This window comes from Furipterus horrens, unplaced genomic scaffold (genome assembly GCF_987537825.1).
Source record: "Furipterus horrens unplaced genomic scaffold, mFurHor1.1.pri manual_scaffold_5, whole genome shotgun sequence".
NCBI classification, from domain to species: Eukaryota; Metazoa; Chordata; class Mammalia; order Chiroptera; family Furipteridae; genus Furipterus; species Furipterus horrens.
Genome location: NW_028327175.1, coordinates 40,399,302 through 40,422,434, shown reverse-complemented (window position 1 = coordinate 40,422,434; position 23,133 = coordinate 40,399,302). Strand labels below are relative to the sequence as shown.

The window sequence follows — 23,133 nt, the reverse complement described above, 5'->3', positions numbered from 1 at the left end:
CTTTTTGATAATGCTTCTGCTATATACAATGTAAAGAGTTAATGTATTATGATTTCTGGACAATTATGTAATATTTTAATGTTGTCTGAATTTTGGAAACGATATCTGGAAAAGTCAGTGCCTCTACATAGTTGTTGATGATATGCAGATTAAGCTCTAGCAGGTTTCAAAAAGTAAAAAAAAGAAAAATAAATCTTTTTCATTAAAAAACATTTCCTTTAACTATTTAGATTACCTACTTTATTGATAGGGAAAAAAAATTCCTATAAGAAACTTGGCACCCTGACTTTCATCTGCTAAAATGTTATCATCTGGTATACAATAATAATTAGTTAAGTAGGGAGAATAGTAGGGAAAGTCAAGAAAAGAAATAAAGAGCCTGACAGAGGCCTTATTTCCATAGTTAGCCTTTGGTAGGCTTTATCCTGAGAATAGCAGGGAGCCCTTGAAGGTTATTGAGCAGGAGAGGGTCATTGTCACTTTGGTGGCTAGTGCCAGGGAAGAAGGATTGCTCAACCCTCAGTCAGCCCTTAAACCCTAGCCACCTCCATCCCTGAGGTTTGTGGCTCCCGTGTGGTATTCGTAATACTTAAGCTCTCAGCTGTGTGGGGGAAGAGGGTGTCCAAAGATCAGGGCTCAGAGGTTGAAGTGATTCCTGATACCTCCTGTCCCCAGCCTGCCAGCCCCAGGCTTAATGTAATTGTTCTCAAGAACCCATCATCTTCATCTTCAACCATCTCAGGAAAGATGCCCTTCCTTGTCTCAGGCAGCAGGCAGTGCTGGTAGCTGATATGGTACTTGCAGCAGAGGTGGTTTTTGGCGGCAAGTGCAATGAGGACAGAAAGGACCATAGTCCCCAGCAAAACCCCCACCAGCACAGACCATGCCTGGGCCCTGGTTTCCAGTCCAGAAGACATGGTCAATGCTGTGGGTTGCTCTGAGGGCCCCACAATGGTTTGCTTTGTCTCACTCATGGAGTGGCTGGAAGACACCTGTGGTCCTCAGCCTTAGTCAAGGAGATCTCCAGGTGCCAGGCAGCCCTGGAACATGAAGTCCTGCTGGAGGACCAGCGAGGGCTGGAGATTATCTGCCGCTGGAGTATCTGAATAGAGGACTACCTGGGAGAAGTGTCCAGGCTAAGAAAACACCCTGATTTGTAGCTCCTTTTCTGCTTCCCAAAGCCCTCAGGGATTGGTGGGTTTCCCTTCCCAGCCCCCCTAACCCATTCATTTCTATGATGAGGTGACTAAGAGTGGTTAGATATGGTTGTTGTTGATATTAGTTGAGCTTGAGCCAACTCATATACTTACTGTTAAGTGTCTTCACTGGCACTGAAGGCTTGAAAAAAGCAGAGAGGGAGGGCTTGAGTGAGAAAGGAGACAGAAAGCTAAAATTTATTGAGTGCCCATATGCCAGATACTTGTAGCTAGTGGTAGAACCAATACTGTAGCTCTGGTTTGTTTAACCTTGAAGTTCCTGCTCTTTCTGCCATGCACCAATGCCCTTTTTACTACAGGTCCTTAAATCAAATGTTAGCCTACTTTTGGCCAAGTAGTTACATATTTTTCTCTCAATGTTATTGGCTTACTTAACTTGGGTGTTTATAGGACAGTGTTAGTAATGGTAAGAGTGGAGGTTACAAAAATACGAAGAGCAGGACATTTCTCAAGGGGAAAAGGAGTTAACCATAAGAAATAAGATAAGCAAACTATATTGCTAGTTATTAGTTTGTATAAGTTTGTCATCTGTGTCAGAACCCAGGAAAATAGATTTTTTAAAAAGGGGATGAATGATTCAGTACAAATCTATCACCACTACTAGAAAATTAGCTGAAATGATTTAATTACGTATTCCTCTTTAAAAGAAGATTACTTTAAGGTATAGGAGGGACTTACCTAATATGAGACATTATTATGGAAACACTCAATTGATCTGAAAAAATTAAAACGATGAAGAGTGAAAGTTGTTCATGAAACAATTACGGAGTTTGAGCTTATATGTAAGGAGGTTCGGAATAGAGATAACTGGATTATTTTGATTCCTGTTACAAATACCTTCATAGATTTGTGCCTGAGAAAGGATATAGAATGCCTGCTGTCTTGCCTAAATCATTGTTGAATTAATTTTGAAGTGAAACAATTATTGTGTATAAAGTTGCTTAAAACTATTCACATTAATTAACCTATACCATTTATAAAATTTTATTTGATACTTTTTAGAGTGCCAAATTTAAACTGAAAGTGTGATATAATAGATAATAAAATTTAGACTTTAGACTAAAGTAACCTTATGTATGACTCTGGGATCTGCTGTTTTTTGAGCTATGAGCTATGACCACTATGAGCTTCAACTTCATTATCTGAACATTGGCAGCTTTATTAGTTATCAATTGCTGCAAAAAAAAAAAACAAACAACCTGTAAACTTAGTGGTTTAAAATTACACACATTTATGACCTCAAAGTTTCTGTGGTTCAGGAGTCTGGGCATGGCTGAGCTATATCATGTATTTCAGGGTCTCTCATGAAGCACCATGAAGATGTTGGCAAGGACTGAGGTCACCACAGAAGGCTCCAATGGGAAGGGTTCTCCTCAAAAACTTATATATTAGTGGGCAGGATTCAGTTTCTTGCAGCCTATTGCATTGAGGTCCTCATTTCCTTGCCGGTGGTTACCTGAAAGCTGCTCTCAGTTCCTTGCCATATGTGAGCCTCTGTATGGCAGCTTGCTTCATCAAAGTCAACAAGAGCATCTGCTAATATAATGGAAATTAGAACCTTTTGTAATTTAATCATGGACGTGACATTCCCTCCATATTGAGGTTTTTAATTAGTTAGGAGCAGATTACTTAATGGAAGCCTTGGCCCAATAACTCAGTTGGTTAGAGTGTCATCCCAACACACCAAGGTTGCGGGTTCGATCTCCAGTCAGAGCACATACAAGATTGAACCAATGAATGTGTCAGTTAGTGGAACAACAAATCGATGTTTCTCTCTCTCTCTCTCTCCTTTCTTCTCTCTCTAAAATCAATTAAAAAAAAGTTATTCAAGGACAGGGGATTACACAAGGGTGTGGATACCAGGAAGCGGGATTAGTAGAGTCTGCCTGACACAGGGGCACTAATACCTACTTCATGAGGTGGTTGTGCATATTCAGAGAAGTGACATATATTTAAAATTCTCTTTAATTTTGCTCTGACCTTTATCTTTCTAGATATTACCTGTTAGTCTTCTGCATAGGATCCTATAACTAATACTATTTTCCATTTTTTCCTTACCATGTAGACTCTGTGGAATCTATATCTTTAATTTGTACTGATTGCCCCCAGCAATCTGACTTGTGAAATTTCTTTCATCTTCTAGGGCCTACCTCAAATGCTACTTTCTTGATAAACTTTCCTTGATTCATTTTTCTTTGATCCAGAAGTTATTTCCCTCATCTGCTCTATCACACTTCTCATAACTTCATTATGGCATATGTCAGTCTGCCTTAAATTTTTCTTTGTTACTTAGATTATGTTTGTGTCAATCTTTTTTGTATCCCCTGTTATTCAATATTTGTTGTTTAATGAATTAGTTTTTCTAAAGTTTCACAGTTTATTAACTTGTAGAGACAGACATAAAAAATTTTAAATGATTATGGTTGTTTTATATGTTATAATAACTGATATTTCTAGCACCATAGGGAATAAAGTTTTCCACATAAGTTAGTTTTCCAATTACTACAAATATTCTTTTAAATGCCTACGTGATTTTAACTATTTACTTATTCATTTATTTAGTCGTTCATTTTTTTCAATCAACAAATATGTAAGCATTTATTATGATAATCCCATATATTGGAGAAGTGAGATGAAAATCTCTAACATCTTTTGTGTACTTTTCTATCTTTATAGTAAGTTACCTCATCAAGAGTAATTTAACCTTTTATTCCTGACTCAGACATAGTATTTTGAGTATCAGATACTGAGATATAACACAGTCATATGTACAGTCAGAACTATTAAACCATGTAAGTGAGACTGTTTGCCTCTCCCCAAACTGTATTGCTTTAGGCTTCTAAAACTACTTTTTAGGTCTTAATCTCCTTTTTGTGTATGTGTCACTTATGTGATGTTAGTGAGATAGTTTCTAGTCCCTTTGTTATTTTCTTATAAAGTGCTGGGAAATCAGGTAGCCAGGTATGCTAATTTTCTGTACAAAATGTGAATTCAGACTGAGTGAGGTTGTAAGTTGAAAGGAAAGTACATGAAATCTGTTGTGATACTTGAAATGGATTTTTAAAAATTATTTTCTTTTCAGAAAATGAATTTCTTTTTCTTTCAGTTAGATTCTAGGTAGTTGAAGCTGAATTATATGTGTTGCCTTGTAAGTCATCTTAAGACTTTCAGGTAAAGTCAAGGGTTATAGCAACTACGGTTCAACTAGTTAGATGTTTAGTTTGTGTCACTGCCTGAGTGTTCAGTCAGTGGCTGAATGTCACTGTGTGTGCAGAAGTCTGTAAGAGGAAAATGATAGGTGCCTCATAAAGAAACAGATCCATCTGTGGACTTAGTGTCCTAAAATGCATGTAAAGAATGGGATCACAGATTGTTTAACGCTTTCATAACATAAACTTTGTGAAGTCAGCCTACTTTATATTTTATCGAAAGGTTAGTCACTATTATATACCCATACATTGTTATCTTCAAAGGTTTTTAAAAAATGTTTAAAGTAATTTATTGGAGTGACATTGCTTAACAAAGTTATATAGGTTTCAGGTATATGTTTCTACAATATATTGTCTCTGTATACTGTATTGTGCAAAGTTTTTTTTAAAGAATTTTTACTTCTCTTTAGATTCTTCTTTGATTATTAAATAGCTCTGACATTATCCTGCTAAACATTTAGGTTTCTAACTCTGTATTTAGTCTTGTGAATTTTATTTAGACTATATATAAGGAACAACAATGGTCTAATTTAACTATATTAAGATATTTTATAGTATATGTCCTTTGGCAAGCATTTGTCAATATAGATCTGTCCATTCAGGATATTTCTCAGTTAACTTAATTTTTTTTTCTAGGTTAAAAAAATGGCCATACTTTAGTAACTCAACAGCCTAATACTTTGCTTATGAAAAATTTCCCATCATTAATTCTTTCATTTTGGATTGAAAATGATGAATCTAGATTTAGAAGAAAGTATAGGGTACTGGAAGAAAGTATCTGTTAAGCAGTGGACTGTCTCATAACTAACTTGCTATGATATCGACTCTAGCACATAGGTAGCCCTCCAAAAAATCATCCAGTTTGCTAAATTATGGAAATTCTGTGGAAGACGTTGACCTGGATTTTGAGCCTCATCATGGCTTCATCGGAATTTCATAGTGACCACAGGCTCTCATACAGTTCACAAGGTAGGAGTCCTGCTTTTGAAACTAACAAAAAATATTGCTATTAATATGGCAAGAAAAGATTCTGAATATTTAGTTTGGATGAACATTTTCTTTGGGATATTTAGTGATAGAAGCTTTATCAGTTCAGTGCTCATTTCATAAATGTTAAGGACTCTAAAAGTCTGTTTAACTTGTTATACTAATATTTAGTATCCAGTGGATTTTAAAGTTGACAGGTCTTTTTCAGAAGATGATAGAACTGGGCTTCTTTTTCTAAACCCTAAACTTTAATAAGCTCATTCACTGCTGGGATTTACAGGTAATGTTATCTTCAAAAGGATTCAAAGTTATACTATGAAAGAGCAAGAAACCAGAAAAATTCTAAGTTTTTTCTGATATGGATACTTAGTGAAAAAAATACTTTTTCTAACTTAAGAATTCTGATTCTTAAGAATTCTAATCCTTAGACTAGAACCTGAATAAAAATGTAAGAGTTGTAAGAAGTTCAACTTTTCAAATTCTAACTCATAGATCCCTATTATTTTCATTCATAGGACTGAACTTTATTCACAGAAAAGATCTTAACAAAAAGTTACCAGGAGTGAATGTCATTTTGTTTTCCAATTCTTATAGAATTATTGAAAGCATACCTTTTGAATTTTCCTCCCATGAATGATAGTAACAGGTCATTTTTAGGTGCTGATGAACGAGATTTTTCAGGCTACTATAGACTGATATCTAGAAATCAATATGTACAAAATGTGGCTCTCCAAGTAGCTCTCAAAAGCCATAGCATTTGGTATGAACTCTTATTCGTGAGAAGTAAAATAAATAACATTATCCAAATTATTTTCACTTGGTCATGGTTTCATAGGAGTATGGAGAGTGAGGCATCAGGCAGACACTTGGTTTTCTTTAGTATTTTAGTAAACCTTGCTAAAAGGAAGATGTGGCTAAGAAGGTAGATTGATAATATTTAGTACATCTAAAGAAAGAAAATATATTTAATAGACCTATAAATTTCTTATCATTTCAATGATTTCTTAACATCTTTATTGAGATACCATAGACACACCACATAATTTAACCCATTTAAAGTATATAATTGAAACGGTTTATAGTATACAGTATTCCCTCACTGATTGCAGGTATTATGTTCTAGACTCCCCCCCCCCCGTGATAGGTGAAAATCCACGAGGTAGGAACCTTATATTTATTTTAGAATTTATATATATTTTAAGGTTTTATAAACCCTTCCCACACACTTATAAACAGTTCCCAGTCCCTTATTAACCTTTCCCACTTCCTTATTAACCTTTTCCACACTTTTATAAACACTACTTATGTTCTTAAACATATTCTACACTCTTAAACCTACGTAACTTTAACAACATACGTATACAGTACTGCAAAATCCTGTGATATAGCGAAAAATCTGTGATAAATAATTAAATATAATATTTTTAAAAATCCCGTGATACAGTAACGCTGCGATAAGTGAACCGCGATATAGAGAGGGACTACTATATCCAGAGTTTAACAACTGTGACCACAATCAATTTTAGAACATTTTCATCATCCTAGAAAGAAACCCTGAACTCATTAATAGTCACTTACAAACTTTCTCTAAACCATCCTACATCGCCAGCCCTAGGCAATCTCTACTTCTATCCCTAGAGATTTGCCTATTCTGGATATTTCTATATAAATGGAATCATGTAATATATTGTCTTTTGTGCTGTTTTCTTTCACTTAGCATGTTTTTATAATGTTAGATAAAGAACTTTGATTATGAATGAAGGTCCATTTATGTCATAGCATGTAGCAATACTATATTCCTTTTTGTTACAGAATTACGTTCACATACCACATTTTACTCATTTATTCATCACTTCTTGGGCATTTGAGTTATTTCCTCCTTTTGCCTATTATGGATAATGCTGCTATGAACAGTTATGTACTAGTTTTCTATGGATATGTGTTTTCATTTTCTTGGATATATACCTAGAAGTGTAATTGTTGGGTCAGATGGTGGTTTTATGTTTAATCTTTGGAGGAATTGCCAGACTGTTTCACAAAGTGGCTAACTGATGATTTATTTTAAAAAGTTTATTCAAGGCTGTTGAGGTTCTATATAAACTCTTCTGGATAACTTTCACAAACATTTTATCTGAGATAAATTCTATTCTTTCACATATATGTGTTTTTCACTGTTTTAAATTTCAATATAAAATATTCATATTTCCTATATAATTTTGCCCTTAGAATTCATAATTTTAAAATTAAAATTAAAGAAAAAATAGTCTTTTAAAATAATGTTATTTTGGGAATTAAATAATTGAAACTTAATTCATTTTCAGATTTTAGACTTTTACTCTTTCATTTTTGTATACTATAACATTTTTGTCCATAACTCATATATAATGATGTATAGTTTTAACTGATATAGTTATTATTTATACTGCCACTTCATTGTTCTGTTAAATTTTCTTTTCTTCCACATGTTTCTTTCTGGATTCTCTGCCTTATGATTACAAAGAGGAATTCCTGACTCATCTAGAACACTACCAGCTAACTATTCCAATAAGGGTTGACCAAAATGGAGCTTTCCTCAGCTTTACTGTGAAAAATGATAAACACAACAGGAGAAGACGGAGTATGGACCCTATAGATCCACAGCAGGCAGCATCTAAGTTATTTTTTAAACTTTCAGCCTATGGCAAGCACTTTCACCTAAACTTGACTCTCAACACAGATTTTGTGTCCAAACATTTTACCGTAGAATATTGGGGGAAAGATGGACCCCAGTGGAAACATGATTTTTTAGACAACTGCCATTACACAGGATACTTGCAAGATCAACATAGTACAACTAAAGTGGCTTTAAGCAACTGTATTGGGTTGGTAAGTTGATGCGATCATTTTAAATTTCTTATGGGGAAAATTTTTGCAATGTAAATGTGTTTCCTTAGGTTAAAAAAATATATGTACACATAAGTGGTTTAAGTAGGGAAGGGAACAGTCTAAATATTTTTATTTCTGCTGCTTTTGATAGTCTTTTTGATAATGTTTGCATTGATTTTCCAAAGTAAGAGCTATATTTTAAACCCTATATTACTAGTAGAAGAATGAATGAAACCTCAGGTTTAATTTTAGATTTAAGTTTTTCTGTTCAAGTAAGATATCTTTTATGTATAAACAAAACTCAATCATTGGTGAAGAGTTTAAGGTAATGTGTGTGTGTATGTATGTATGTGTGTGTATTATTTTAGGAAACCCTGACACTGGTTTCTTTCTATTATATCTTTCTCTGGCAGGCAGCATAGTCTGATTATATATGGCCTACCTATGGTTATAAATTCTTGAAGCAAAATGTTTTATACCAATATCTCTTTATAAAATAATATTTTCCTGCACTTATCTGAAGATTGATTATATATCTTATTTTACTCAGAAGATGGATTTCATGAGTGTAGAATTTATTTCGGACATTTGAGTCCATTCTAGTCTAATGGTAAATACATAGTTCAAGGTTGCAGAACAAAGTATATCCTCACACTTCCTCTACTGCTTTTACCCTATTCAGGCTAATGTAGATGCTACATGAAGCTCTATATGGCCCTTGCTAGTGTGGCTCTGTTGGTTGTAGCATTGTTCCATACACCAAAAGTTTGGCAATTTGATTCCCCATCAGGGCACATACCTAGGCTGCGGTTTCAATCCCCAATTGAGGTATGATGTTTCTCTCTCACATTGATGTTTTTATCTCTCTTTCCCTTCATGTCTCTCTCTCTCTCTCTCTCTCAAATCAATATACATTTTTAAAAAATGTATAAAAAGCTCTATCTGTGTATAAGAACATAAACATTTTGATGCTCGAGCCATTTTCAGAAACATTTTTTCCTTACTCTATCACATTCACATCCTTAGTTCTACTTCAATGTAAAAAATACACAATAAGAGATGGATTTAAATAAGTCCTAAATTTGAAAGGAGTATCAAGAACCACATAGTTTAGGAAAGTTTTCACTTCAGATATATATAAGAATTTGTTCAGATTGTCCATTTTCTATAACTGTTAATGGGTCAAAATGATTATTTAGATTTTAAGATTTGGGTTTAATTCCTATAAATAGACACATTGAGTACATTTATCACTAGTTTCTTTCTCTGTAAGGAGTGTTAGGCTCTATATCCAAAACAGTTCTATCTTTTTAAATAAAAATAAATTATTCAAAATAAATGTGTTTTAAAACCTTTTATATGTTAAAATGACACTGCTGTTAAATATAATAGAAAAATACTCTTTCTAGTCGTTGATCAAGCTCTTTAAGTTTGGCATCAACATTAATTATGCCATTTATAGTTTTTTAAAATTTTTAAATAAAGATTTTATTTATTTATTTTTAGAGAGAGGGGCAGGAAGGGAGAAAGAGAGGGAGAGAAACATGGATATGAGAGAAACATCGATCAGTTGCCTCTCATAGACGCCTGACCAGGGAGACTGGGGACCAATCCTGCAACCCAGGCATGTGCCCTGATTGGGAATCCAACCTGTGACCCTTCACTTTGAGGAAAGATGCCCAACCAAATAAATGAACCACATCAGTCAGGGAAACCATTGATAGTTTTAACAGGGTAGTGAATTGAACAAATTTGAGATTTAGGGAAAAAGACTAATTTCATTGTAAAATTTGAAGGAAGAGTAGTTTTTGGAGATATGAAGATGAATTATATAGAAAATGTAGGAGATAATGAAAGCTTTTACGAAATCTATGGCACTGAGCACGGAGAAGATAAAATGAATCTGAACCACACTTCGGTGAGAAAATTTAGAAGATTTTTATTTTATTAATTTTTTCTTCCCTAATATCTAGTAAGACCATATAGTACATAGTAGATACTTAACAACATTTTAAGAAGCTGAAATAGAATTGAACAGGGAGTAGAATGATGGGGAGAAAGTAATTGAAGGTAGCTGAGCTTTCCCCTTTGGATGAGGGTAGTTTATGGGTTTTACTAGTTAAGAAAGGGAATGCCAGTGGAATGCTGGATTGTAGAAGAAGATGAAGAGAGTGAGTGTGATATAGTAAATATGAGGAATAAAGAAATAAAAGGAAATGTTAGATTCAGTTAAGAATTAATAAGAATAAAGATGTATTTTCCCCCATTCCAGTTCACAAACCCTCTGAATTCCATCTGGGGACCTCAGGATAAGAACTGACATAGATGGTCTCTTTAGTACCTGCCTTCTCAATTCCTTGACCTCCTCTCTCTCAAATATCTTGTCCTTCACCTTACCTTAGATACCCTAACTACAGTCAAAACCTAGACTTCAGCATTATCAATATTTATAACCTTACCATAGCCTCAAATTCAAGTATTCCATTCTTCTCTCTTTCCACTACTGTCTCTCTAGTATTTCAACTCCAAGTACAGTCCTTTTATGCCCAACAGGACCCACTGATTTTTTTCATTGTCCACCCAATTCATGTCCTCACTTTCCTCCTAACCCAGCTTCAAATCCACCTTCAATCCCCTTGCCCTTTTCTCCCTTCAAGAAATTTATTTGGCTAAACTAAAACCCTGATCCCTTTGCTTACCTTTCTGTTCAAATGTCACCTTATTAGAGATGGTGTCCCTGACCATCCTAAGTAGTTTGTATAATTCCCTCACTTGTAATTACTCTCTATTCTCTTACACTGGTTTATTTTTCATCTTAATATTCATCACCACCTGATCGGTCATTTACTTATCTATTGAATGAGTTACTTTTCTCTAGATCCTCCCACCAGAATGTAAGCTCCTTGATGGAGGCAGACCTTTGTTTTGTTCTTTATTGTACCCCTACCCTCTAGAACAGTACCTGCCATGTGATAGGCATTCAAAAACTAGTGGTGAATAAATAAATAAAGTCAGAAACAACCCTCAGAAGATAAGGGAATTACACTACAGTGGCTAAGAGTCCACGCCCCAAAGTCAGTCAAGTGAGTTTGTTACTCGGTTTTGCTCAATCCCCATTTTTCATCTGCACAGAAGAGTTGATAATGGTACTTACTTCAAAGAGCTATTAAGATTAAATGAGAAATATGTGTGAACATCTTACAGAATACCTAACATAAAATCCAGACACTTTCCTTTCTCAAAATTAGAAATTGCATTTATTTACAAGGCTTGCGACTCTATTTCCGGCAGCAAGCCAAGTTTTTTGTCTTGAAATGACTTGCCCATAGTCCAACATGACATGAGCTCAGTGCTCTTCCCTTCTCTTACCGAAACTTCTTACATACACCCTCTTTAATGCAGGAATGAGTTCAGTTTACGGTTGTATTGTTAATCTTCCCAGTAAGTAGTTCATGCTCAGGTATTAGAGTTTGTTCATGACAAATTATGTTAATCCTGTCAGTATTTGCATTTAATTTAGAGGCTAGTATCTTTAGATAAACCAAACAATGGTGGAAATAATATGAGGTGACTAATGCCTTTTTTTTTTTTTTTTGCATTCATTAGTTCATTTCATTGGCTGCCAACTTCATCTATGAGTAAGAGCAGTTCTGATTGTCTTGTCTTTCTTTCCAAGCATATGATACACAACATGAATTTCCCTAAAAAGAGTCATGGAGGCTTAGATTCAGAGGGATCTTAGAGGCTATCTGTAACAAAGACTTCCAGCTTTTTTTCCTTTTAAAGCAGCAAAACCCCTTCCTCAAATGAAATGTTACATGGAAACTTAATATATAGATTAATAAAGATAGAGCTGATTCCTAAGCCCAGGAATCCAAGCCATGTAGGTCTCTTTGTTGTGTGGGGCGATCCCCTGAGGGCACTTCCATGGAACCCTTAGGGATCCCCAGATTGCTATTTAAAAACCACTAATTTATACCAACCCTTTCATTTTTCCAGCTGAGGAAATAAACCCAGAGAGTTTGTGTTTTATCCTATGTTACAGGGTAAATTAGTCGGATTAAGAGTAGTTCTCCCATGTGCCACACTTAGGAAAATACTGTTAGACAAGGACAGAAGTTCTTATTTCTGATGCAGATAGCTTTTACTATCTCATTCCTCTCTTTTTTAAAGATTTCATTTACTTATTTTTAGAGAGAGGGAAAGGAAAGGAGAAAGAGAGGGAGAGAAACATTGATGTGCGAGAAAAACAACATTGATTCGGTTGGTTGCCTCTCGCACACCCCAACAGGGACCTGACTGGCAACCCAGGCATGTCTCCAGACTGGGAATCAAACTGGCAACCTTTCTCTCTGCGGTGCAATACCCAACCCACTGAGCCACACCAGTCAGGGCACATCTCATTTCTTTTTATCAGCATGGTGTGCATAGTGCGTATAGGACACTTTCTATGGCTGTAACTGATACAAAAAAATATGAAACAGAACCCTTTGCCTTAAGAAAGCAGCTAGTATACTTGGGAAGATAAAATATGCAGTAGAGAAGTAATACAAAATTTAAATATAGCTCTAAGAGTGGTGATGTAGCAAAGCAGTGTGGAATTAATTAAAATAAACTAATTAAAAATAAACAGTAAGCTCTGTTGGAGCTCGAGGGTGGATGAGACTACTCCAGTTGGGCTAGAGAAAGTTTTAAAGAGGAGCTATGACTGAGCTGAGCAGGACTTGGCTAAATAAATATGTATAAGGCAATTAATACTGTGAATAAGAACAGAGTTTGGTGTGAATTCCAGCTCCTTCACTTACTTCTGTACAATATTGGGCAAGCTCTTAACCTCAGCCTGTTACTTCATCAGCAAAATAGGGATATGTGGCAGGTATATTAATTAAGGACATAATAATTGGTGTACCATAAACCTTAAAATGTCTATCACAATAAAAGTTTATTTCTCCCTTCTATCAGCAGCTGTATTGTATTGAATAGCTTTCTTTGAGGTCATCCAGGGATCCAGGTTCCTCCTCTTTTGGTTTACCCCTTCGCTAGGTTTTTTTTTCACACAGAGTGGAGAATTTCAGTGGGACATTTTCAGGAGCTGGGCCTGAAGGGGACAGACAACGCCGCCCATTTTCTGTTGGCCAAACTCAATTACAAAGCTAAACTGAAGTAGTTAAGTGTGCATAATTTGGAAAGGAAATAACTCTTAGTGAACACCCAGAGGTTCCTGCTCCCTCAGAGAGTTATTGGGAAGATTGGAGGAAATAGTGTACCTGTCATGCTTAGTACTGGGCATAGCATGCTGAGTTATTTAAATATCCTTTTAAAAGAAAAGGAACATTTATGTAGTGTTCGGCTGAGTAGAGAAATTTTACTAAATTTTTAGTAACATGTCTTAACCATTTTAGAGAGGCGTCAGTTTACTTTTCACTTTTGGTAATGATAATACTCAAATGATCCTTCTTGGCCAATTCTTTCTTTTTCTTTTAGCATGGTGTTATTTCTACAGAAGATGAAGAATATTTTATTGAGCCATTAAAGAATACCACAGAGGATTCCAAACATTTTAGTTATGAAAATGGCCATCCCCATGTTATTTACAAGAAGTCGACCCTTCAGCAACGGCATCTGTATGATCACTCGCACTGTGGCGTTTCAGGTGAGTGAGCATGCAGGTTTCAGAAAGCGTGTTTTATTTATTGCCACTCTCTTTCCTCTGGTATGTATGGTAAAGTTGACAAAAGTAAGTAAGAATTTGAGTAATGAGAATGATAAAGTTCAGAGTCCTCATAAAAAATTGTCACTTATCAATAGTTTTCAGTCAGATTCAGAAGCTCTTTGAATATGTCTGTGTAAAATTTGTTTTTTTTCTTAGGAGGGGGGGAAAAAACCCACCTTATTTTATCCAGGTAATAGTTGCGGCTCTCATGCACCAGCGTCCCATAGTACTTGGTGCTGTTTGCTTAGCTTGGTAGTTTTATGCTAGTGGTAGGAATCCAGACACTTCAATAAGACGTGAAGAGTTTTATGATAGTATTCAAAGACAGTGGCAGTTAGGGGACTACAGAAATACATAAAAGGGGCAACAAACCTAAACTTCAGTGGTCAAAGAAGGCTTCATGGAGGAAGTGACTTCTAAGCTGAGGCCTAAGGGATAAAACAGGGAAGGTAGAGGGAGCAGTGGAAACGGCATTTTCTAAGGTTCTCAATCTAAAGAGAGACTGTCATGTTCCAGGAATTGACAGTTCATATAACTGGGTCTTACAATGTGGGTTGGAGAAACAGGACTGAGATTGAGAGTGGTTATGAGAGATGGAACAGGAGAGATAAGAAGGGGCCAAATCACAAAAGCATCATAAACCAATGTTAAGGAAATTGTTTATCCCAAGTTTGTTGGCAACCCATTGAAAGGCTTTATGCAGTAGGAATCACATAATTAGATTTGGGTTTTAGAAAGATCACTCTGGAAGCCTTCTGGAGACTGAAGTAAGGAAGGGTAAGCCTAGAGGTAGGAAATTAGGAGGCTGTCCGACACATCTAAAGATGAGGACACTTAGAGAAACAGAGGACATCGCATAGCATAGCATAGTAGAAAGGACACGGGCTTTGGTGTAGCTTTGGACAAATGACCCAGCCTCTCTTGAGTACTCGTTGGCACACAGTAGTTACTCAGATAGTTGTAGCTGTTATTATTGGGATGACTTTTTTCTAGTATTTAAAGAGCTACTATATATAATATATGTATATATAAAATAATTTTTAAAAATCAGATTTTTGTATAGGTATAGGAGCTGAAACTAGGTGGAGTATTTTGGAGGCAGATTTCAGCTTAATACAAAGAAGAGTTCACTAACAAGTAAATTTAGTAAAAAATGGGGTGGGTTCAAGAGGTAGATTTGTAAAAAATGCAGGGGATTGCCTTGAGATCAATGAGTACATCACACTTTGTTTCTTCTCAGTGTCCTTTATGGGCTCCTTATCTTCTGCTTCAGGTCTAAGTGTTCTTTAAAGTTCTTTTCTCAAACTGACTGTTCTTATTCTGCAGTTTTTCTTCTTGAGTCATCTCTGAGGCTTTTAATTATGGGAGGTACTTCTTGGTCAAGAATAATTGCTACTAGAAAAAGGCCACTTAACATGAATCCACTTAGGACATGAAATAAAATTTTATAGTAAATAATAATAATAATAATAATAAAAGACCTTTGTATTGAGTAATGAAAGTAAACATTATAGAAGTAGTTTATTTTATCTTATATTTAACAAAAGTTAAGCTTTAAGTACATCTATATATAAATTCTTTTAAAATGAAATTTTAAATATTTAGTTTATTGTGATATAATTTTTTCCTTAATATTCAAACTACCCTCTTTTAAAGTGCCTATCTCATTAACTGGCCTTACTCAGGCAGATTCTTATTTTTCAATGGTTTAGGCATGAGTCAAACAGTTCTCCAGCTCCACTCTTACTGCCATCATAAAATCCTGCCCTTTTGGGAGAAGATTTTCTTCATTGATCTCTCCCCCTGGATTACTGAGACTATTTCCTAAATGGGCCTTGCTATTATTCTATTCTATTCCCTAGCTGCTTCTACCACCCTAACACCAGTTGATTTAGTTCAGACCCTCATTATCTCTTGTGTAGACCACTGTAATGACTTTCTAACTGGGCTTGCTGTGTCCAGCTGTGTCCTATCTTTAGTCAAGTCTGGCTCCTAGATCTGGCTGTATCACACACCTTCCAACACTTCACTGGCTTTCCAGTAATGGGAATATAGTAGTAGTTCCCTAAATTTTGTGGGAATGTCACTAGATGTTATTGGGAAAAAAGCATTTTATGTTCAGTAAGTTTGGGAAATGTTTGGTTAAGAACTACTGATCTTAATGGTGATACTATTTGAACAGCTTAGTTCAAGTGAGATGTTAAGTGGCATACATTGCCAGTTAACCTATCAGAAATCAAGTTTCTATCAAAATATAAGATAAAAACCCCATTTGACAGTGGATATAGGATATAGTTACTTATATTCAGATATGAATTTTCCTATTCTAATTAGGTTTAAGCTACCAATTAAAAAAAACTTATGAAGGTACTATCTGTTGCTTGTAGAAAATTTAGAAAATATAGGACAAAAAAGTTGCTCTGATATTACCACCCAGAGATAACTGAATGTTTTTATAGCCCATTGGTATAGATACTATGTTTCAAAACCTGCATTATCTACTTAAATTTTTATTAAATAAATATTAATTTAGCATGTATGTGCAAGGCTACTTTAGGTAATAGGGATGCAGCAAGAGATGAAGTAGGAAAAGTCCCTGCTTCCATGAGGCTTATGTTCTAGTGTGGAGAGACAGTTAACTAAATAAGCAATCAAATATACAAATGAATAAATACATAGCCAATCATCAAGAGTAATAGAAATGAAAAATTAAGGAGATTAATGAGATAATCTTGAATGGCTGCTTATATTTAAAATATATTGAAATTGATCAAACACTTAAAATTTTATTTGAAATGACAAAGAGATCCATGTATTTGGTTTTGAGGAAAAGTGTTTTTATTATATGTGTTTTATGGAGAAATATTTTCTTTAACATGCTGCACCCTATCCAAAATTAAGTTGACCAAAACATATGTGATTAATATCAGTTGAAGAACTACTAATCTTTATTTTAAAACAAAACAAATTAATTGTGTATTTTTTAGACTAAAAATATATTAGTTACAGATATTAAGCTTAACATTAAGCCATGAATTGACAATTATAGAATGTAGATAGTGTTTTGCAATGGCCTAATAATGTTGAATTACTTTAATTTTGAAAACAAAACTAAAGATGTTATCTCTTTCAGTTTTATACATACACTATGTTTGTGTGTGTTTATATTATATGTATATCAGGCTACAAATTCTCTAAGTATAAGGACTTTTCATTTATGAATATCTATCAAAAAGACATTACATATACGTATGTCTGATGGAGTGATAACTAAGCAAACTAACAATTAAAAAGCTAAAGAGTTTAAAATTATGAAAATGATGATGCTAGTAATAGCAGCTACTTTGTACTAAATGCTAATAAATGAGAAACACCATTACTATTTATTTTGCCCAGTTGTGTGTATTCTTTTCACTATACTTTAAATAAAAATATTGAATAAGCAGAAATTGAATGGATCAGAGAAGTCAAAATGATCAAATTAAAGAGAAGTAAATCCTATATTTAGATATTCAAGCTGTCCAGTCAGAAGAAGGGAATAATAAGCGTGATTTTCAATATATGAGTGATTTTACAATCACAGAAGAGTGAGCAGGAGAAATTGGAGTTCTATAATGCAGAAAAGATTTTGACTGTTTCATAATGATATTACCACAAATACAAAGGCTTAAGCAATACACTTTTATAACATCACAGTTTCTGTGGTCTGGGAGTCTGTGCATGGATAGGTTATTTACTTAACCTCAACCAGGGCTGGGTTCTCATCTGGAGTCTTGACTGGGGAAGAATCTATTTCTCTACTGCCATGGTTCTTGGCAGGATTCATTTCCTTGCTATTGTATGACTGAAAGCTTCAGCTTTTTGACTGATTGTCTTCCATAGCCCACTGGCAGTTCCTTACCGTGTATGATTCACCAAATTGGTTGATTGCTTTCTCTAAGCCAGCAAGGGCAAGACTTGAGCAAGAGAAATGCTACAATATTATATAACATAATTATGTACAGGATTCATATACATGTAATCATGTATATTTGATCATCTTTGCTGTATTTTACTGGTTAGAAGCAAGTCACAGGTCCCACCATACCAAAGTGGGGAAGGAAATCACACCAAGGTGTGTACATTAGGAAGCAGAGGTCCTGGGGGCCACCTTAAGATTTTATCTGCCACAGTTGGACATAGGGGAATACTTACTGGCTGTCTTCGGTATATACTACTGAAATAAGAAGCTGTATGCCTCTGCTTCTCTTGACATTTAGGTATAAGAACAGTAACTTATATGAGTTTCAGAAGTATTTGACTGTTAACTTCTCATGGTCTTATTCATCTTATTTCTTCAAATTTATAACTTCTCCCAAAGTAATTTATAAAAGGACAGGCTAAAGAAGTTAGAAAAACAGAGAAAGTGCCCCTTCCTGTCAAGTATAAATAAATTTAATATTTCCTCACTAAATTTTTCAATAAGTGGAAGTGAGAGAGATTTTCTGTTCAATATAAGGAAATGTAAGTGAGGCATGCAGAGGACCTGTACCTGCTCAAGTTTATTAAGTGAAGAGGAATATAAATGAGGCAAGTATTCAGAAATACCATTGCATTAAACGGTTTCCTGTGTACTGAAGAACCAAATGTCTAGAAAACCAAGGATAAATTGCAGTCCACACTGAAATGTAGTTTAAACTGAGTCATGCTGAAATCATCCTAATGCCCTTTACCTCTAGGTTTTGGAAAAGGAAAACTTTGGATAGTCAGTATAAATAGTTGTAGACAACAAAATTAAGTGAAAAAAATAATTCACAGCTTTTTAGAATTGAGATTTCTAGATCAGTAGAATTGTTCTAATTAAGATAGTTTAATAAGCCCTGACTTGTGTGGCTCAGTTGGTTGGGTGCCATTCTGCAAAGTGAAAAGTTGTGGGTTCAGTCCCTGGTCAGGGTACGTTCGAGAAGCACTGATGGAGTTTCTCTCTCACATCAATGTTTTTATCCCTCTCTTTCTCCCTCTCTCCCTTCTTTCTAAAAAAAAAAAAAAAGATAGTTTAATAAAAGCATTTTACTTTAAAAATAAATGCTCATCTTAGGAATAGATTTTTTGCAATAGTTTATCAGAACTGTCTTAGGCTGTTTAGAAAGTTAATGCTCTAGTAGCTTTTAAAATAACTTTAAATGATTTTTTAAAGTGCCTATTCTAGATTTAAAAGTATTATAATTATTGGGATAATGTGAAATAATTATTTGAAAATCTTTTTTATTAAGTAATACATTATATTTTTTATTATGTTTTCATGAGGAGTTGAATACTTGATTTTTTCAGATAATGTAATCATTTTGAGAATTTTAAAGAGTTTAATTTTCTCACTACTGCATTTCCTCATTCCCTCCCCTCATTTTGAAAAATCTTAATATGTTAGAGAATTTATGAGAAGCATGTCTAAATGAAAGGGCTGTAAATAAATAAGTGTACTTAATGAATCTATCTGAACTAGTTATTGTTTTTATTGTAGACCTCATCAGAAGCAGCAAACCTTGGTGGCTGAATGACACATCTGCTTTTCCTTCTGCACTACCAATTAATGGCACACACAGCCACCACAGGCAGAAAAGATCAGTAAGCACTGAGCGCTTTGTGGAGACATTAGTAGTGGCAGACAAAATGATGGTGTGCTATCATGGCCGCAGAGACATTGAACATTACATTTTGAGTGTGATGAATATTGTAAGTTTGATCCCTGTATACAATATTTTAACAATAGTTTGTTGTGGTTTTTGACTAAGGTCATGAATTTTTATTGTGAAGTAATGATTTTAAGAATTTATTCATCTAAAATGAAAAAGACTTGATTTACTAATGTTTCAGTTCCATAGAAGATAAATTTAAAGGTGATTATATTGTTTATTTTCAGATAATAGAACTTTTTGAATAGGTCATGTTAAATCTTGTTTAAGAAGTTTTCTTTAACTTGAAACATCAGTTCATACTCTTAATTACTATGTTGTTCATCTTAGGAGAAAATATTTCTTGAGGTAGAATTGTGTAACAAACCTTTCACTGAGGCATCTTGAGGGCATTGTTCTAAGTGACATGGAATGAAAGAAACACATTTTTGTACATACAGTGGTTAAGTTCATGAAAAATTACGCTACCATTCTATTACAAAAAATCAATCACCCTGTGATTTTTGTCTGACTTTTTGTCTTTTCTTATTTTCTGGAGGTCAGGTTGCCAAACTTTACCGTGATTCCAGCCTAGGAAACGTTGTGAATATTATAGTGTCCCGCTTAATTGTTCTTACAGAAGATCAGGTAAGAATGAGTTAGTTTTTAAATCTAGAATCTTAAATGACAGGCTATAGAATTATGTATTATAAAATAATATATTTTATCATTGCTCCTTCTAGGAAGTTCTAGTTGAATATGATTTTCAGCACTAAGCATTTAATATTTAAAGTAAATTTTAAATAGTTTACAAGAATATACCTGTTATGTCATCTTAAACTTATATATGTATATCAGCTCTATGTTTCAGTATAAAAGTAAGCATTTGCATGACAAATCTTCTAATAGTGGTCTTGGTTGATTTTGTATGCTGATAATCACATATATTCACATTATCATTAAAGTTGGATCTGGAAAATGTTTGTTCAATAATACACTAAATTAGCTCTAGGTCAGATATTATAGAGATAAAAATTGGCAAGAGATTATTCCTAGAAACCACTGCTTCTAATTATAGTGCCACTTTAGTCTTCAAAAGTTTAACAACTGACCTTAGTAATTTGTTTGGAACATTTCTGGTATGCATGTTGTATTGCAGCCAAACTTGGAGATAAGCCACCATGCAGACAAGTCCCTCGATAGCTTCTGTAAATGGCAGAAATCCATTCTCTCCCACCAAAGTGATGGAAACATCATTCCAGAAAATGGGATTGCCCACCACGATAATGCGGTTCTTATTACTAGGTATGGTTTGTTGCAAGTATTTTACCTTTCATTGTTGTGCTTGATATCATAACTATATTTGGTTCTATCTAAAGCCTCATTTAGGTAATGAGTATAGAGAAAGTAAAATGGTAATTTATTATACACCACTCAGAAAGAATATAATACACTCTTATTGTGTTTGCATCAAATGAACCAAATGAGAAAAAAGATTTAGTTGAGGTAGAAATTTAGTAAATATCTTACCTTCTACTAAAGTCTGTTCATAAGGTTTCATTGGAACCACATATATGTTTTGTTAATTAAAAAAATACTAAGTGCAGGATCTTAAGAAGTATGAGAAAAATATATTTTAAAAATAAAAATGTCATCACTCTTGGTTATAAAACATTTTTTCCTACCTTCAAATGCTAAAAGGGAGAACATCTTTAGTTACACAGTTTATTTAGATGAATGTTTACTTAATTAAGAATATTTTAATTAGCAGGTATAAAGAAGCAGCTTTATTATATTATATGCAAACAGCTGGTGCCTCAGGCAGACATTATTGATGATAACCCAGTGAATGCATGTATTTCAAGTTTTATAAAACTATTCATATCCATTTTATTCCTTACTCTCCAGCAGCTGTGAAGTAGATATTGTTATTATTTTTCCCATGTAAGAAATGAGGAAACTAGTTCAAAGTACTGAAGTTGTTCAAGATGACTTAGCTAATAAGTGAAAAGACAGGACTCAGTTTCTGGTTTTCCACTGTATAATACTATCTTTGTTCTTTTATGCTCTATTTATGATTGGTTAGTGGTATGCTTTAATTATTTTAAGATGCATTTGTCTTTTGACCTCTTATTAGCATTAAAAAATGAAAATAATAAGTAATAACAAATAACAATAAACAAAATGGAAGCACTGTTTTATCTTGGCTAAATGAAATAGCCTTTGTTGTCTTGATTATTTCTTTTAATTTGCAAGGCAGTATTTAACATATACTTCATCTATGGTGTGCTCATGACTCAACATTAAACTCTATGGAGGAAGTATAAAGTATGTGCAATTAGAATTTTTAGACTCAGAATCTTGAGTGAATTAAGCTTTAAAAAAATAATTTATCTTAACAGAGTTGTACAGTTAAAGTTTCTGAGTTTATTTATTTTTTACAGTTAGACTTACTTTAATTGCCTTCATCTACCTGACATCATAAACCAGGAAATTTTGTTTATGACATGCTTGCTGAATAGAAACAAAATCATACAGTCCTATATTCATGTGTGTTGACATGTCAGTCTGATAAATTCTGCAATTCCCCAGAGTCTTGTGGTCTGGAATGATTCCCAAATATATGTGAGGAGTTAAAAATATACTAGGAATTGTGGAAATATAGAATCCTTTGTGTAAAAATATATATGGATATCATTAGTGTCAATGAAATTACTAAAGGAAAATGTCTATTATATATGGTTAATAAAATGATCACAGATATTTACATTGGCTTCTGTATTTATATTTATAAACCCCTATCTCCCCTAAAAGGTAATACCCAGTGGGCTTTTGATGCTTCACATTTTTATTATTGTATCTGCGTTGGATTTTTCACTTTTGCATCAGGTGACAGAAGTTATATCAAGAGTGCACATTTATAAGTATTCGAGTAGTGAAATACATCTGGGCAGTTAGCCACTCTTTCTTTGCACTGGCTACATTTGGCTGTCTGACTTGTTACTCTGAATTGGCCCAGATATTTTTTGATATTCTGCAGAGCTCTTTGCTTCAGTAACAGCTTTTAGTGCTTTTTTGATGTCTGAGATTTGAACATAAAATTCTCTTTGTAAACTTCTCTCCTAATTGTCAGACTAGCACTAGAAGTGATCTCACGATTTAATAGGATAGTACTTTTTGTTTTTTAAATATTTTATTTATTTATTATTAGGGAGAGGGGAAGGGAGGGAGACAGGGAAAGAAACATCATTGTGTGAGATTGCCGCCAACCTGAGATCTGGCCTGCAACCCAGGCATGTGCCCTGACTGGGAACCGAACCGGTGATCTCTCAGTTCCCAGGCCAGCACTCAATCCACTGAGCCACACCAGTCAAGGCACGACAGTACTTTAAAGAGTTCATCTCTCATATCATTTTATACTGGTTAACAGAGGTTAGAAAAATAACTCTTTGTGCCAGGGTAGAATGCCTTTTTGAATTGTTATTGAAGTC

At 34.3% G+C, this 23,133-nt stretch overlaps 1 protein-coding gene and 1 pseudogene across 2 annotated transcripts in view; one reads left to right on the top strand and one right to left on the bottom strand.

The window, feature by feature from the left end:
- Positions 1–23,133, top strand: part of ADAMTS6 (ADAM metallopeptidase with thrombospondin type 1 motif 6) — a 247,161-nt gene that overhangs the window by 3,095 nt on the left and 220,933 nt on the right. For both annotated transcript variants that reach the window (XM_090276311.1, XM_090276313.1), the window contains exons 2-7: positions 5,257–5,395; positions 7,914–8,278; positions 13,763–13,931; positions 19,492–19,703; positions 20,207–20,290; positions 20,802–20,947. In XM_090276311.1, the coding sequence (XP_090132437.1) occupies positions 5,299–5,395; positions 7,914–8,278; positions 13,763–13,931; positions 19,492–19,703; positions 20,207–20,290; positions 20,802–20,947 (1,073 nt within the window). In that variant the 5' untranslated portion in view covers positions 5,257–5,298. The remainder of the gene's footprint in view (positions 1–5,256; positions 5,396–7,913; positions 8,279–13,762; positions 13,932–19,491; positions 19,704–20,206; positions 20,291–20,801; positions 20,948–23,133) is intronic.
- Positions 637–974, bottom strand: LOC150008436 (type III endosome membrane protein TEMP pseudogene; annotated as a pseudogene).